General features: G+C 37.6%; 1 protein-coding gene across 7 annotated transcripts in view; it reads left to right on the top strand.

The window, feature by feature from the left end:
* DGKH (diacylglycerol kinase eta) overlaps window positions 1-15746 on the top strand; it is a 308050-nt gene that overhangs the window by 101576 nt on the left and 190728 nt on the right. For 5 of the 7 annotated variants that reach the window (XM_074191736.1, XM_074191737.1, XM_074191739.1 and 2 more), the window contains one exon: window positions 653-868. In XM_074191736.1, coding sequence (XP_074047837.1) covers window positions 665-868 — 204 coding nt within the window. In that variant the 5' untranslated portion in view covers window positions 653-664. The remainder of the gene's footprint in view (window positions 1-652; window positions 869-15746) is intronic. The other 2 variants (XM_074191735.1, XM_074191740.1) reach the window with 1 other exon arrangement.

Below are 15746 nucleotides of genomic sequence, written 5' to 3'. Positions count from 1 at the left end.
GGGCCCGACTTGGAGCAGGAAGGGAGGGGAACTCGAGAGGGCTTCTCCCGGGCTGCCGGGAAGCCGAGGGAGGGAAAACACCGCCGCCGCAGAGGCTCGGAGCTGGGGCCGCTCCCGGGCCCCGGCCGCCAGGCTCCGCTGCCGCGGTTGCCCCCTCCCTCCCTCCCTCGAGTCCACGGCCCGGCGTCCGTCCTGCTGCCCAGGTCCATAGGGAAGGAGGAGGAAGAGGAGGAGGAGGAGGGGGAGGGGGAGGAGGAGGAGGAGGAGGAGGAAGAGGAGGGAGAATTCCCGCCACCGCTGGCCCTCCCTTCCCGGCCGGCAGTCCCCAGCCCCAGGGGCTCCTCTCCTGTGCCACTAGCGCTCATCGACCCGTCCGGCCCGGGGGCGGCTTGGGGGCGGCCAGCCAGGGGAGGTTTGGGGGATCCGGCCGCATCTGCCGTCTCTGGGCCCGATTACAGTGCGGGAGGCGGCAGCGAGCCAGCCGGTAGGGAGCGGCCCGGATCCGAGGGCAGCGGGAACGATCAAAGGGGGGTAAGGGGGCTGCGGGGTCCGGGGATGGGGGGGGGCTGAGCGTGGCGGCAGCGGGGGCCCCTCGGGGCGCCCTCTGACCGGCGGCACCCCTCTCCCACCGGGCGGTGCGTTGTCCCCACAGGAGTCGGAAAGGATGGCGGGGGCCGGAGTCCAACATCACCCCCCGGGGGCCGCCGGAGCCACCACGGCCGCCGCTGCCGCAGCCACGGCCGCCTCGGCCACGGCCGGCCCCGCCGGCCCGGGAGACGAGTCGTCGGACAGCGAGGCGGAGCACGAGGGGCCGCAGAAACTGATACGGAAAGTGTCCACGTCGGGGCAGATCCGGAGCAAGGTGAGGGTGCGTGCGGGCCGGGGAGCGGGCTCGGGGGCCACGCGGGACAGTGGCATCCGCGGCGTGGGCCTGGCCCGCCGGCTGCCCGGCATCTGGGCCAGAGAGTCGGGAGGCAGCTGGAAAGTGGGAGGGGGAGGGCCCCCGAGAACTTGGAGGACCTGGAACCGGGAGGGGAATCAAAAGAGGAGGAGACCTCGGGAAAAGGCGAGGGGAGGGGCGTGTGCGTAAAGAGGGGGCGAGCTTGCAGGGGCGGGCTTGGCAGGCTCGGAAGAGACCGAGGTAAAGGGGCGTGGGAAAAAGAAAGTTAGCGCTCTGAGGCATGTTCCCACTTTGGACTGAAGAGTTTGCATTTTTCCGCGTGTGCGAGGCCAGCCAGTCGGGGAACGCTGAGGCTTGGTGCAGCAGCTGCACAGCCCAGCGCTCCCATTTTTCTTCCCCAGCCCAGGATTCCCCCTCCCCCTCCGGGGCAGATTCACTCTCTATCCCCTTTGGATGGGCTGCGGCCTCTTGGGATGGAGCCCACAGCAGGGACTGGCCGGTGCTGAAGGCTCTTCGCAGTTTCAAAGGGAAACGTGCGGTAAATGCAGCTGGCCTGGCGTTTTGTCCCATGGATTTCAGAGTATCGAGCCGAGGGGAGCATCTGCCCCACTAAACCCTTGTTTTTTTTTTTTTTTAAAAAAAACAACCACTTCTTTATGCTGCCGGAGAATAGGTGTGTCTGTTGCTCTGTTTGTCCATTTAGAAGTCACCCTTCAGGGATCTGAGGATTGTTGATTTTTAGATGATTTTTTTTAGAATTGTTGAAGATGCCTGAAACATTTATTGAAAGGGGGTTCAGGGTTCATGAAGGGAAAAGGTGTGTGCGTGTTCTGTAGATCTCAAACTTAGTCAGAAGGGTAAACTCAGTCTGATTTCTTTTAATCCCATGAGTAAGACCATCTGTAACACTTTTAACAAAAAGGCAGCCACGTTGATGCTCAGTGAAGATGGTTGTGTAAATTGGTGCTTAAACTGAGTAGGTTAGTGCCAGAAAATAGAGTGTGAACCATGTGAATATGGAATTCTTATTAGCCCTCTTATATTTTCCTCGAAAAGGAATATCAACGAATTCATTTAAAAGTGAAATGTGATGTTAAACAATCAAGAATGTTTTACACAGGTTTGTTCTTAACAATTTTTTCATGTTAAGATCTTGTGATAATTTATGATTGTATGCTATTTGACACTTTGAGAGGCAGCCTGCCTTAGGGTGACCTTGAAATCAGGAAGAGTTTGGTTCACATCCTGCCTCTGATACAGACTAGTTGTGTGTTGGTGGGCCGGTAATTTAAGCTCCTTGCCCCAGGCCATTCTTTAAAATTATATTCCTGACCTTCCAGGTGGGAGTTTTTACACACTGAATTTCCTGGACCTAGATGACTTGCTGAACTTCACAGTTCTTATTCTCAGTTTTTGATACATTTGATTGTTTTTAAGGCTTACTGGTAGTAGAGCTTTAGGTTTAAATTAAGAAGGAAGGTTTCACCGCAAAAATGAAGCATTTGGTTGAAATGAAAATGTTTAAACTATTAGGTTAAGCAATATGACCCCTAAATTAGAGTTTATATATTTTATATAAAAGTATATTTTTATACATATATTTTAATAATAAATTATGTATAATAATTTATTTTGGAATATAACTCTAAAGTCAATTTTTTAAAACATACTTTTGGAGAAAACAAATCTACATGATAAAATAATGAAGTGTAAGGGTTTATGCATACATGAACTCACACATGCTACATGCTTACATGTGTATATACATATTATGTACATGCACACATATCACATACATGTGATACTAGGTAATGTTGAAATTGTAGTCAGGAAACCTGTGTTCATATCCTGTTTGGATAAATGTCGCTTGTATTTTTTCAGAGACTGTTTCTTTGAAATCTCTTACCTGGTAATAATCCTTGATCCCAGGTTATTTATCTTTTTTTTTTTTTGGCAAGGCAAATGGGGTTAAGTGGCTTGCCCAAGGTCACACAGCTAGGTAATTATTAAGTGTTTGAGACCGGATTTGAACCCAGGTACTCCTGACTCCAGGGCCGGTGCTTTATCCACTGCCCCACCTAGCTGCACCGATCCCAGGTTATTTATGAGGAAAACACTTTGCGCATCTTTAAGCATTATATAAAAGTCATTATCATAGATAGTCATACTTAACTGTAAGTGTGCATGTGTGTATATGATTGAAAAGATATAGTCCAAAAATTGTCTGATATCAAAATTAACTCATATTTTGAAAGGAAACTTAGAGCAATACAAACACCAAGACTTTTAGTTACATTAAAATGTAGTAAGTCTGTTAAACTGATGCTTGCCAGAGGTGGAGAATTCCATTAGTATATTTCTTGCACAAAATAGGTGCTTTAGATGTTGAATTAAATCTGAGATCAGAAAGCTAATACTGATTTAGGATATTAATTGAATATTTGCTCTAGAGGGAAAAAAAGCAGAACATTCATGAATTATCCTGTTTACAAATCATTTTTTAAGTAAATATGTTTTATCTAGATTTGAATTTTTCATGATCCTAAAAAGTGGAGTTACTTTGGGATTCCCAGATAGTATTGATTTTATAATTAATTTTATAATTAACCAAGCTCTCCCAACATTTTCATATGTCAACAGTGAGGATCCAAGTTTAAATTTTATATAAATCCTTTATTAATCTCAGAAGAGCTGCAAAGGAGCCTTTAGAAAAGATGCCCAGAGTTTGAATCCTATCAGACACCCAGCTGTGCAGCCCTGGGTGAGCTCTTTCTATCCCAGTTGTAAAATGGACTGTAAATTGGTGGTAATGATAGCTTCCACCTCACTGGGTTGTTGTGAGGATCCATTTAAGATAACATATAAAGAACTCAACAAACTTCAAAGGTCTTTAGAAATGATAGTTGTTATACTGATCAATCATGGCTACTTGCCTCCTGTATTCTAAAGAAGCTACCCTACAGGAAAAATTGGCTTCAGGACTAGGAGAGAGAGAGAGAGAGAGAGAGAGAGAGAGAGAGTGTTTATCTCAGTTTGCATTCCAGATATATGGGCACACACATACACATGAACAATATACATATACATACATATACACAAATATATACACACACATATATATATATGTATATACACACATATAGCCACACCCCCATATGTATTTATATATGCCCTAGATTTCACACTTTTAACAGAAATTTAACTTCTTCCTATCATAGTAGAACAAAAAAGATATAGCAGCTCCTTAGCAGGCCTTGCAAAGATAGAATACCTATGAAACCCTTATGTTCTCACTTCCAGGGGAATGGACAGCATATTAATAAACTGCTACATACTGGGAAGTTGTCAAAAGATTTATATCATACTAATAATGGGGATATTAATCCCCATTGTGAGCTGGGGAGGAGTTGTTCAATTTGTTTAGACTTGAACTTGCTTTTTGCTTGACCTTGCTACAAAATATCACTGCTCTTTTCTCCCCAGCTCCAGTTTTCTTTTAGCAATGAGCAGGTGCAAAGCAAGTTAGAGTTCATTGATACAATAATGTATTGCATGTTTGACGATTCATTTGTTTTTCCGTTTTAGGGGCTACTAATGTTTATTTTCCTTATGTTTGAAGTAATTTAGAATAATTTAATTCAGAAATTTCCAAACTCTGTTGTTTGTTTCCTTTTTCCTGCATTTTCAGAAAAAAGAAGTATTGGTGATAATCGTAGATACTATTTTTACTCTCTTTTAGACCATAGTTTTGCAAAGCCTCATTGGTGTTTAGTTTGGATAACCTGAGAGCAAAATTTGGAAGCCTGAGATTACCAATTATTAGCTTGTTTGAAGTGTAAACAAATGTGTAATTGTTTAATGAATGTGCTAATTATTCTCTGGTGCTGACAATAGTAATTCCAAATTTATGTAGTCCTTTAAAATTTAGGATTTCTCAAGGCAATATTTTGATACAGGTAATTTACACAGGAGGAAACTGAGGTTTTGGCTGTGTGTGCCCCAAGACCTGTTCTAGTTTTTTCCCAAAGCTAGTGTATAGTGTAATTTGGACACATTTGAAGAACATAGTGAATTGTAACATTTTTGCACTGGGTGTGACTGCTATCTTTTTAGTAAAGGCCTAGGGAGAAGATCTGGCATGATTTTAAAGTTAACAAGGAATTATATAATCCTCAATTGCATGTTCTCCCTTTCTCTTTCACTACACACACACACACACACACACACACACACACACCCATTCTCTTGTCTACAATGCCCTAGTCATAGGACAATAGAACCATAGATTTAGAGCTGGAAGTAATCCTAACAATCATAAGTGTGTGACCCCCTCAGTTTACAAGTGAACAAACTGAGACTCCGGCGGGTTAAGTTATTTGTTTGTCCAAGTTGCACAGTTTGTAGGTGTCAGAGTTCCTCATTCAAACCCAGGTCCATTGACTCCAAATGCAGCATTCTTTCTTCTGAACCCATTCTTCCCTTCCCCCACCTACATACTTTTTGCTTCTTTTTTTCCTCTCTCTTTCCCATCCACCCCCCCCCCCCTTCTGATTTTGGATTCTAAACTGAAGATTATGGTACAGTTTATATTCCAGCCCTACTGTCAACAAACACTGCTCAGGAATTCAGATTAGTAGAATCTCAGGAAGTCACATCAGATATCCAGGATACAAACAACAGATAATCTTACAGCTGCCTCAGCTCTTGGATTATGTGGCAATTTCCCACAGAGAGGAAAAAAAAATCAGTCACTGAGTTGTAAGGTGATGAGAGAACTTGTTGATTTAGGGAGTCTAACAAGGGGCAGTTATCAAGTCTAACATGGGACCTATCAAGTCCTCTCTTCTTCCTTCATTTTTTTCTAGTTACTCTGTTTCCTTTTGGTAGACCTTTCTTGACCCTTTATCATATAGAAGATCTATTATTCATTTTAAGTTCCTCCCTTTTTTACAGATGATTTCATAGATATTTACTAGAGAGAAATTCTTTGGGATAATCTTGAAATTACCCCATTGTTCTGAACTTGTTTCCCCTTTAGATGGGTGGAGTGATCAGACTCCAAATGGGCAAATGCAACACAGGTGGATTTGTGTTCTGTTATAGATGGGTTGAAATCTGCCCATTTACAAAGAAATGTTCCTGTCTTTAGATGGTTGCATGACTTAAAAAAATAAAAAGACTGCCTAAGTCTGAAGATATTTAAAGGCTGTCCTAAAGCATTAGGGACTTTAACTCAGCCAAATAACATGGAGGATATCTTACCCATGGGATTTCAGTTCACTTTCTCTGCTTTTCACTCGTCAAAGCTCCTTAAGACAAAGTTCACTTAGTATACACAATTCATAAATAAGATCTAAAAGTTTATTGAATCCTACAAAATACAAGGCAGAAATATATATATTTTTTACTCTACCCTTTTTTTTTTTGCAAGCCAATGAGGTTAAGTGATTTGCCCATGGTCACACAGCTAGGTAATGTGTCTGAGTCGAGATTTGAACTCAGGTTCCCCTGACTCTAGAGTTGGTGCACCACCTAGCTGCTCTACTCTAGCCCTTCTTCAGAATGTTTTGAAACCTCAGGTCTTTTAAAAAAATGTTCTTCAATTGTGGTTATGCTTTAATGTTAAACATTGTGAGAATACAGAAAAATGTATAGTAGTAATTACATTAAATAACAGTATAAAAGCATATATTGGGAGAGGACATCAACTGGTTGACAACCTTTATGGAGCACCATTCCAAGTGTTTTAAAGAGATAAGTAAATATGATATATATTTTTAAGATCAAGGTCTATCTCTTAAGGAGCATATTAGATCAGTAATTCTCAAAATGTGGTCTGTAGAACCCAAGACCTTTTCAGAGAGTCCATAAGGTTAAAATTATTTTCATAATAATTACTAAGATGGTATTTTCAAAAAACAACACAAAACAAACATTTTTTCATATATTTCAATTAAAACTGCATATCAGGACAGTTTGAATGCAGAAGCAGGATGCAGAAGTTGTCTCTATTAAGCCAGAATTTACAAAGTGACGTGCAAAAATACATAAAACGATGTCATTCTTCTCACTAAAATTTTTGTTTTGGGAAATAGTTTTTGTGAAAATATATTATTTATGTTTACATGTGACAACTAATCATTTTACATTTGTAAATGCCTTATTGACATTCAATTATTGACATTAGATTATGTGGCAATTTCCCACAGAGAGAAAAAAAAATCAGTCACTGAGTTGTAAGGTGATGAGAGAGCTGTTGATTTAGGGAGTCTAACAAGGGGCAGTTATCAAGTCTAACATGGGACCTATCAAGTCCTCTCTTCTTCCTTCATTTTTTTCTAGTTACTCTGTTTCCTTTTGGTAGACCTTTCTTGACCCTTTATCATACAGAAGATCTATTATTCATCTTAAGTTCCTCCCTTTTTACAGATGATTTCATAGATATTTAATAGAGAGAAATTCTTTGGGATTATCTTAAAATTACCCCATTGTTCTGAACTTGTTTTCCTTTTAGATGGGTATGTATGTATTTTTGCCAAAAAATCTGTATATACCATAGTTAAAAATCCAAATGAGAAGATTTTTAACATTAAAGAATAGTTAAGGGGTGGCTAGGTGGCATAGTGGATAAAGCACCGGCCCTGGAGTCAGGAGTACCTGGGTTCAAATCTAGTATCAGACACTTAATAATTACCTAGCTGTGTGGCCTTGGGCAAGCCACTTAACCCCATTCACCTTGCAAAAAAAAAAAAAAACACCTAAAAAAAAGAATAGTTAATATGTTCATAAATTAATGAAAGCTAGCATTTTTATGTTACCTACTATATACCATAGGCTTTACAAATAAAATATCATTTGATTCTCATGGTATTCCTGGAAGGTAATGCTTTTATTTTTTCCATCTTACAGTTGAGGAAACTGAGGCATATAGATTAAAAGACTTGCCCAAGATCATACAGTCAGTATCTGAGGCCTGATTTATATGTCTGTCTTCATGGTTCTTACAGCCTTCTATCACTTTACCACCTAGCTATGATTAAGAGAGGGACAGACAATGCAAAATGAGACAGACATTTCTGGACTTGGTCAACATGGGAAATTGTCTTGCTTAAAAGATTTGTTACAAGGGTTGCCCTTCCCTCCCACTTTCCCAACCCTCCTCTAGTTGGGGTGAGTAAAAGAGGAAGAAGAAGAAAAAAAAAGAACTCGGATCTATTTGTTGTTACAGAGTGCAACAGTCATAATAAACCCTGAGCCATTATGATGTCAATATGTAGAACATTTTTCAGTTTTTGTCTTTAAGGTTAAATGTGTGTGTGTTTGTGTGTGTGTGTGTGTGTGTGTATTATATATAATATATATATATATATATATATATTTGATTGTCTCTGCTTTGTGATAAGCAAGAAGGGTTGTCAAGAAACTTTTAAAATCTTTTGTCCGGTTAGGAACACCCTGTGATGGTGCTGGTAGAAAAGGATTAAGGTGATACAATTAAGGAGTGGTAGAGAGAGACACAGACAAAGAGACATGGGATGGGGGGGGGGAGAGGAGGGGGAGAGAAAGAGAGAGAAGGGGGAAGGGGGAAGGGGGAGGGTGAAGAATAGGAGAATGGTTCTGGCCATTTCTTTATTATTTCAGAATGTCAGCCCTTAATATTTCTAATGCTTTCCTGCTAATCTTCATCTTTGTTAAAACAATGATACTTTATTTTTCTAATATCCATTGGGGAAAGAAATATTATGTAAGTGGATTGTGTAAAGGAAAAAATAAAATTTATCTCCTTTGATGGAAACTACTGTAAAATATGACATATACTTATTCTTTTAACTAATTTGCTGAATATATTTCTATCTTTAGGTTATGATAACTGTTATTGTACATATATATGCATATTGTGTATATGTAATATATATATATATATATATTGGTTTTTTCTTCTATAGGTCATTTCTGATAGTATGACTCTTACATCTTTTTTCTTAATTGCTATAAATGCAAATTTTGAAAGTTTGAGGAATCAGATAATCATATTTGTTAGATTTGCCTGTACATAAAATTTTATGTACATTAAGGCAGCTCTGAACCTGGAATAAGAAATATAAGTCCAAATTCAGTTCAAATTCACTCAGCAGCTATATGACTCAGGGTAAGACATTTAAACCTCTGTTTGAATTAGTTTCATCTTTAACATGGGATCAAAAATAATTTCTATCTCCAACGATTGTTTGTGGATCAAATAAAATATAATATTTACAAAATGCTTTGCAAACCTTTAAATTCTTCATAATTTTAAATTCTTCTTCTTCATTATTGTTATTGTAATTTTAATTTAATTTAAAGAATTAGGCTTTTAACTTGACTATAAGGGTCTTTCCTTCAGATTAAGATGTTAAATTTTAATTAATTGATTTTTTGGACAGTTCCAGTGACCTGCAGACTTCTTTTGCTGCATTTTAGGCTCATTTCTACTAGGTAGAAAACTTACCTCCTCAGTAAGTGGTGATGTTGTATTTATTGAGCCTCTCTTGGACCCTATGTGTTGAATAGCAGTGCCAAACATATGAAAACACAGACCTTAGTTTTAGGGCTCTAAATACAATCTAAAATTCCATTAAAAAACTCATTTTTATAGAACATTTATTTTTAACTTGGTTTGTGTATTTGCTTCTGTTATGTGAACTAAATTTAGACTGGGAACTATAGCTCTTGATGCATAATGTATAACATTGTGTTTATGAAAACTAGATTATTTCCATGTTGGTTACAAATTAAAAGTGATCTCTACACTATAATTAAAGATTAGAGCCATGCTAAATTATTAAACTTTTATTTTTTTATGTCAACACATTATTTCAAACTGTCTAAAGTTAGTCTGAATTAGGTTGATAATATAGAGAAAAGTATGGATGTGAGAGGTGTTATGGAGGTTAAATTGACCAGATTTGACAAATTGATTGATCTAGGGAGCTAGGCAGTGAAGAATCAGGGATGATTCTAAGATTGTGAACTTTGTTGACCAGAAGAATTGTAGTGCCCACTGCAGAAATAAGTTAGGAAGAGAAGTAGGTTTTTAGAAGAAGATGATAATTTATTTTTTGGACATGCGCAAGGTATCTATTATGACAGTACAGATGGACATATACAGTAGGCAGTTGGTGATGTAGTAATGGAGATTTGGAGAAAGGTGAGGGTTGGATATATTCATTTGGTAATCATATACATTGAGATAATTGAATCTACAGGAGCTGATGAGATAAATGAATGACAAAAGCATAGAGAAAAGAGATGAAAAGCCTTGGGAGTTCAACTCTGACCGCTCACACACACACACACACACACACACACACACACACACACACACACATACTCTTGTATAATGTGTGTATATATATATATTTATTTTCTTCTATAAGTTATTTCTGATAGTATGACTCTTACATCTTTTTTTAATTGTTATAAATACAAATTTTGAAAGTTTGAGGAATCTTGAGAGAGAGGGAGAAGGAGGGAGGGAGGGAGGAGAGAGAGAGAGAGAGAGAGAGAGAGAGAGAGAGAGAGAGAGAGAGAGAGAGAGAGAGAGAGGTTTATGATCCAGCATAAGAGATTGAGAAGACAGCCCAAAGGTTGAAAGGGAAACAGCAATGTCACTAAAGCTCAAGGAGGGGAGGGTTTTTTAGGTAGCCAATAATGTCAAAATTTTTAAAGAAGACAAGAGGAATGAAGTTTTTTTTATAAAAAGGCCATTATTTTCAAGGAGTCAAATTCATTGTTAACTTTGCAGAGAGCAGTTTTAATTCAGTGGGTAGGACTGGAGGCTGGATAGTTAGGGATTCATAAGAGAATGGGATTTGAGGAAAGTAAGTCAACTATATAGAAAGTTTTCCCCAGAGGTTTGAGAATGAAAGAAAAGATACTTATAAGATAATAACTTTTGAGGGAATGGAAGAGTTAAGAGATGTTCTGAAGAACGGCACAAACCCTGGGCATGTTTATAAGTAGGGAAGGAGTCAGTAGTAAAAGAGAGATTGAAGATTAGGAAGAAAAGGTCTACTGAAGGGACAAGTTGCCTGAGGAGATGGAAGACTGTGGGATCCAGGTTACTGCTAGAAGTCATAGTTTTCAAAGACCCCCTTCTCTATCAAGAGACTAAAATGAGGGAAGAGAAAATGGGAAGTGCTGCTGAGATTATTTGAGACATATCATTGCAGACAAGCTGGAGCTTATAGCTTCAGTTTTCCCAGTGAAGTATCATACAAAATTCTGTGTTCAAATGAAGGAATTTTTAACCTTTTTTTGGTGATGCCTATGATTCTTTTTCAGACTAATTTTTAAATGTAGAAAATAAATACACAGGATAACAATGAAAACTAATTATATTGAAATAATGCTGTACATCTGCATGTACATGTTTTCTCCTTGACAAAATGTAAACTCTTTGAGAACTCCTTTTTTTGGTCTTTGTAGCTGAAGTGCTTAGACTATAATAGATGCTTAATAAATACTTGATTAATTGATCCTGTGTATAACTGCATCATAGTTAAGGTATAGATTATACAAGTTGTAATAGGAAAAAGAAAAATTATTTGAAGGGGTTTCTACATATAAATTGAAGTTTGTAAATATAAAGGTGGGTGTTGGAGAAGAAAGGAAGACTATTATACAAGTACTCCTTAAGAAGAGAGGGGAAATGATCTGCCAACTGAGAATAGCCACAGAATTTAGAATATCTGAATAGTGAAATATCAAAATAATAGAGGTTGCTAAGTGATGGTGGTTGGGAAATGCTTGCTCCTCTTTCTGGGTCACTCTGTCTTATAGTGGGGCACTGCTGATGGTATAGGAAAGCAATGAGTATATCTTTTGCTGTAGCATTCATTGTCTTTTGGAGGGCACTAGGGTTCATTGAAAGGAATACCAGGGAAATAATTTTGATATAGGGAAATGTGTTAGCAATGGAATGAGGTTCCAAAAAAGCCATAATGGAAAGGTAGAATAGAGTGGGGTAGAAACCTGAGAGGGGTGGGTATTGGTATTAAGGATTGGTGTGGATTGGTATTAAGGGAAGGAGTAGTGGTTATCAGGGAAAGAAATTTTGACCTCAGCAGAAGGGTGGAGTCATGGAATAATAGATTATTCAACCTTTAACAATAAAAGTGACACAATAAATTATCAGCTTTATTTGGAGAGTTAATTGTAGTACTTGCTTGAAAACTAGTCTATATTTTCCTGTTGACAATTTTAAATTACCTGGTTTTCTTTAGTATTGTGCCCTCTTGTGTTTGTGAAACCATTCACATGTATCTATCTCTCATGGTATTTTGTTTATAGCATAAATATGCCTTCTTTTTTGGTTCAGTAATTTTTCAGAACTTTAAATCCTTCTTTTCTAGTCTTTAGAAGTAATAGTTTTTATTCTAAAAGGGGACACTTGGTATGAAAATATTGGCTGAAATTTTAGTGTAAGAGAAAGCCAACTAAGACATTTTAGGTACTTAAATTACTTGTTTGAAAATGGCTTAATATGGGAAAAAAATTTTATAGGCAGCTAGTTTTTCCTATTTTTTTTGTCTTGTAATTATGGGGTTTTTTTTATAATTTTTTTCTCCCTCCTTTCCTTCCCTCCTCCTCCCCTCAAAAGAAGGTAATCTGATAAAAATCTTTACAATTTGCTCCCATGATATGCATAGGTCAAATGAAATGTGTTGAGAGAAGAAACATACAAAATGAAGAAAGAAAACATTAGAGATAGCAAAATTATGTAATACACAAGACAACTTTTAAAAATTGAAGATATTAATCTTTGGTCTTTGTTTAAACTCCACATTTCCTTCTCTGGATACAGATGGTATTCTCCGTATTCTCCAACCCAGATCCCTTAAAATTGTCCCTGAATATTGCACTGATGGAGTGAGCAGGTCCTTCAAGGTTGATTATCACCCCCATGTTATTGTTAAGGTGTATAATGTTCTTCTGATTCTGGTCATCTCACTCAGCATCAATTCCTGCAAGTCTTTCCAGGTTTTTTTGAAATTCCACCCCTCATGATTTCTTATAGAACAATAGTGTTCCATTATATACATATACCACAATTTGTATAGCCATTCCCCAATTGATGGGCATCCCCTCAATTTTCATTCCTTACCACTACAAACAGAGCTGCTATGCATATTTTTGTATATGTGGAATTTTTATCCCTTTTTATGATCTTTTCAGGATATAGACCCAGTAGTGGTATTGCTTGATCAAAGGCAATGCACATTTTTATTTCCCTTTGGACATAATTCCAAATTGTTCTTCAGTAAGGTTGGATCATTTCACAACTTCACCAACAATACATCAGTATCCCAGATTTCCCACATCCCCTCCAACATTGATTATCATCCTTTCTGGTCCTATTGGCCAGTCTAAGAGGTGTGAGGTGGTACATTGCATTTCTCTAATCAATAATAATTTAGAGCAATTTTTCTTATGACTACAGAGTGCTTTGATTTCTTCATCTGAGAATTGTCTTTGCATATCCTTTGCTCATTTGTCAATTGGGGAATGACTTGTCTTTTTTTAAATTTGACTCAATTTTCTATATATTTTAGCAATGAATCCTTTGTCAGAAACACTAGTTGCAAAAATTGTTTCCTAATTTACTATATTCCTTTTGATCTTGGTTAGAGTGGTTTTGTTTGTGCAAAAGCTTTCTTACTTTAATGTAATCAAAATTATCTTATTTTTTTTAATAATGTTCTCTATTTCTTCTTTGGTTATAAACTGCTCCCTTTTCCATAGATCTGACAGGTAAAGTATTCCTTATTCTCCTAATTTGTTTGTAATATTGTCTTTTATATCTAAATCCTGCACCCATTTTGAGCTTCTCTTGGTATAGGCTGTGAGATGTTGGTCTATTTCTAGTTTCTGCCATACTATCTTCCATTTTTTCCTAGAAGTTTTTTTTTGGCAAGACAATGAGGTTAAGTGACTTGCCCAAGGTTACACAGCTAGGTAATTATTAAGTGTCTGAGGTCAAATTTGAATTCAGGTTCTCCCAATTCTAGGGCTGGTGCTCTATCTACTGCGTTGCCTAGCTGCCCCCTTCCCAGAAGTTTTTATTGAAGAGTTAGTTCTTATCTCAGAAGCTGAACTCTTTGAGTTTATCAAACAGTAGATTACTATGATCATTTCCTTCTGCCTCTTTTGCCCCTAATCTATTCCACTGATCCACCAATCTATTTTTTAGCCGGTACCAGACAGTTTTGACAACTGATGATTTGTAATACAATTTTAGATCTGGTATGGCTAAGTTGCCTTCTTTTCTATTTTTTTCGTCATTAAATCCCTTTATATTCTTGACCTTTTGTTCCTCTGTATGAATTTAGTTACTATTTTTTTCTAGCTCACTAAAGAAATTTTTGGTAAGTTTGATTGGTGTGCCACTAAATAAGTAATTTAATTTAGGGAGAATTGTTATTTATATTAAATTAAGTCAGCTTATCCATGAGCAGTTGGTGTTTGTCCAGTTATCTAGATCTGGTTTTATTTGTGTGGAAAGTGTTTTATAGTTATTTTTCATAGAATTTCTGAGTCTGCCTTGGCAGGTATACTTCCAAGTACTTTTTGTTATCTGAAGATTTTTATATGGGATTTGGATTTCTAATTCTTGGCAGCTGAATCTTGTTAATAATATATAGAAATGCTGAGGATTTATGTGGGTTTATTTTATATTCTGTGACTTTGCTAAAGTTGTTAATTATTTCCAGTAGGTTTTAAGATGATCTTTTAGGGTTCTCTAGGTATGCTATCATATCATTTGCAAAGAATGAGAGTTTTGTGTCTTCATTCCCAATTCTAATTCCTTCAATTTCTTTTTCTCCTCTTATTGCTAAAGCTAAGATTTCTTTCTTTTTTTTTGGCAAGGCAATGGGAATAAGTGACTTGCTCAAGGTCACACAGGTAATTATTAAGTATCTGAGGTCGGATTTGAACTCAGGCTCTCCTGACTCTAGCACCAGTGCTCTTTCCACTGTGCCACCTAGCTGCCTCTTAAAGCTAACATTTCTAATACAATATTGAATTGTAGTGTTGATAATGGGCATTCTTGTTTCACCCCTAATCTTATTGGGAATGCTTCAAACTTATCCTCATTGTATATAATGCTTGTTGATGGTTTCAGATAGATACTGTTTATCATTTTAAGGAATAATCCATTTACTCCTTCACTTTCTAGTGTTTGTAATAGGATGGGTATGTTTTGTCAAAGGCTTTTTCAGCATCTATTGAGATAAGCATATGATTTCTGTTGTGTTCATTACTGATATAGCTGATTATACTCACAATTTTCCTAATATTGAACCAACTCTGCATTCCTGGAATAAATCCTACTTGGTCATAGTGCATTATCCTAATGATAACTTGATGTAATTGCTTTGCTAATATTTTATTTAAAATTTTTGCATCCATATTCATTAGGAAAATTGGTCTATAATTTTCTTTCTCTGTTTTAACTCTTCCTGGTTTGGGTATCAGTATCATATTGGTATCATAGAAGGAATTAGGCAGAGTGCTGTCTTCACCTATTTTTCCAAATAGTTTATATAGAATTATATAGAATAGAGCCAATTGTTCCTTGAATGTTTGAAAGAACTAATTTGTGAATACATCTGGTCCTGGAGATTTTTTCATAGTGAGTTCATTGATGGCTTGTTGAATTCCTTTTTCTGAGATAGGGTTATTAAGGTATTTAATTTCCTCTTCTTTTAACCTGGACAATTTATATTTTTGAAAATCTCCATCTGCTTCACTTAGATTGTCAAATTTATTGACATACAGTTGGGGAAAATAACTCCAAATTATT

This window comes from Macrotis lagotis, chromosome 6 (assembly GCF_037893015.1).
Source record: "Macrotis lagotis isolate mMagLag1 chromosome 6, bilby.v1.9.chrom.fasta, whole genome shotgun sequence".
NCBI classification, from domain to species: Eukaryota; Metazoa; Chordata; class Mammalia; order Peramelemorphia; family Peramelidae; genus Macrotis; species Macrotis lagotis.
This window is presented reverse-complemented; position numbering and strand designations above follow the sequence as displayed.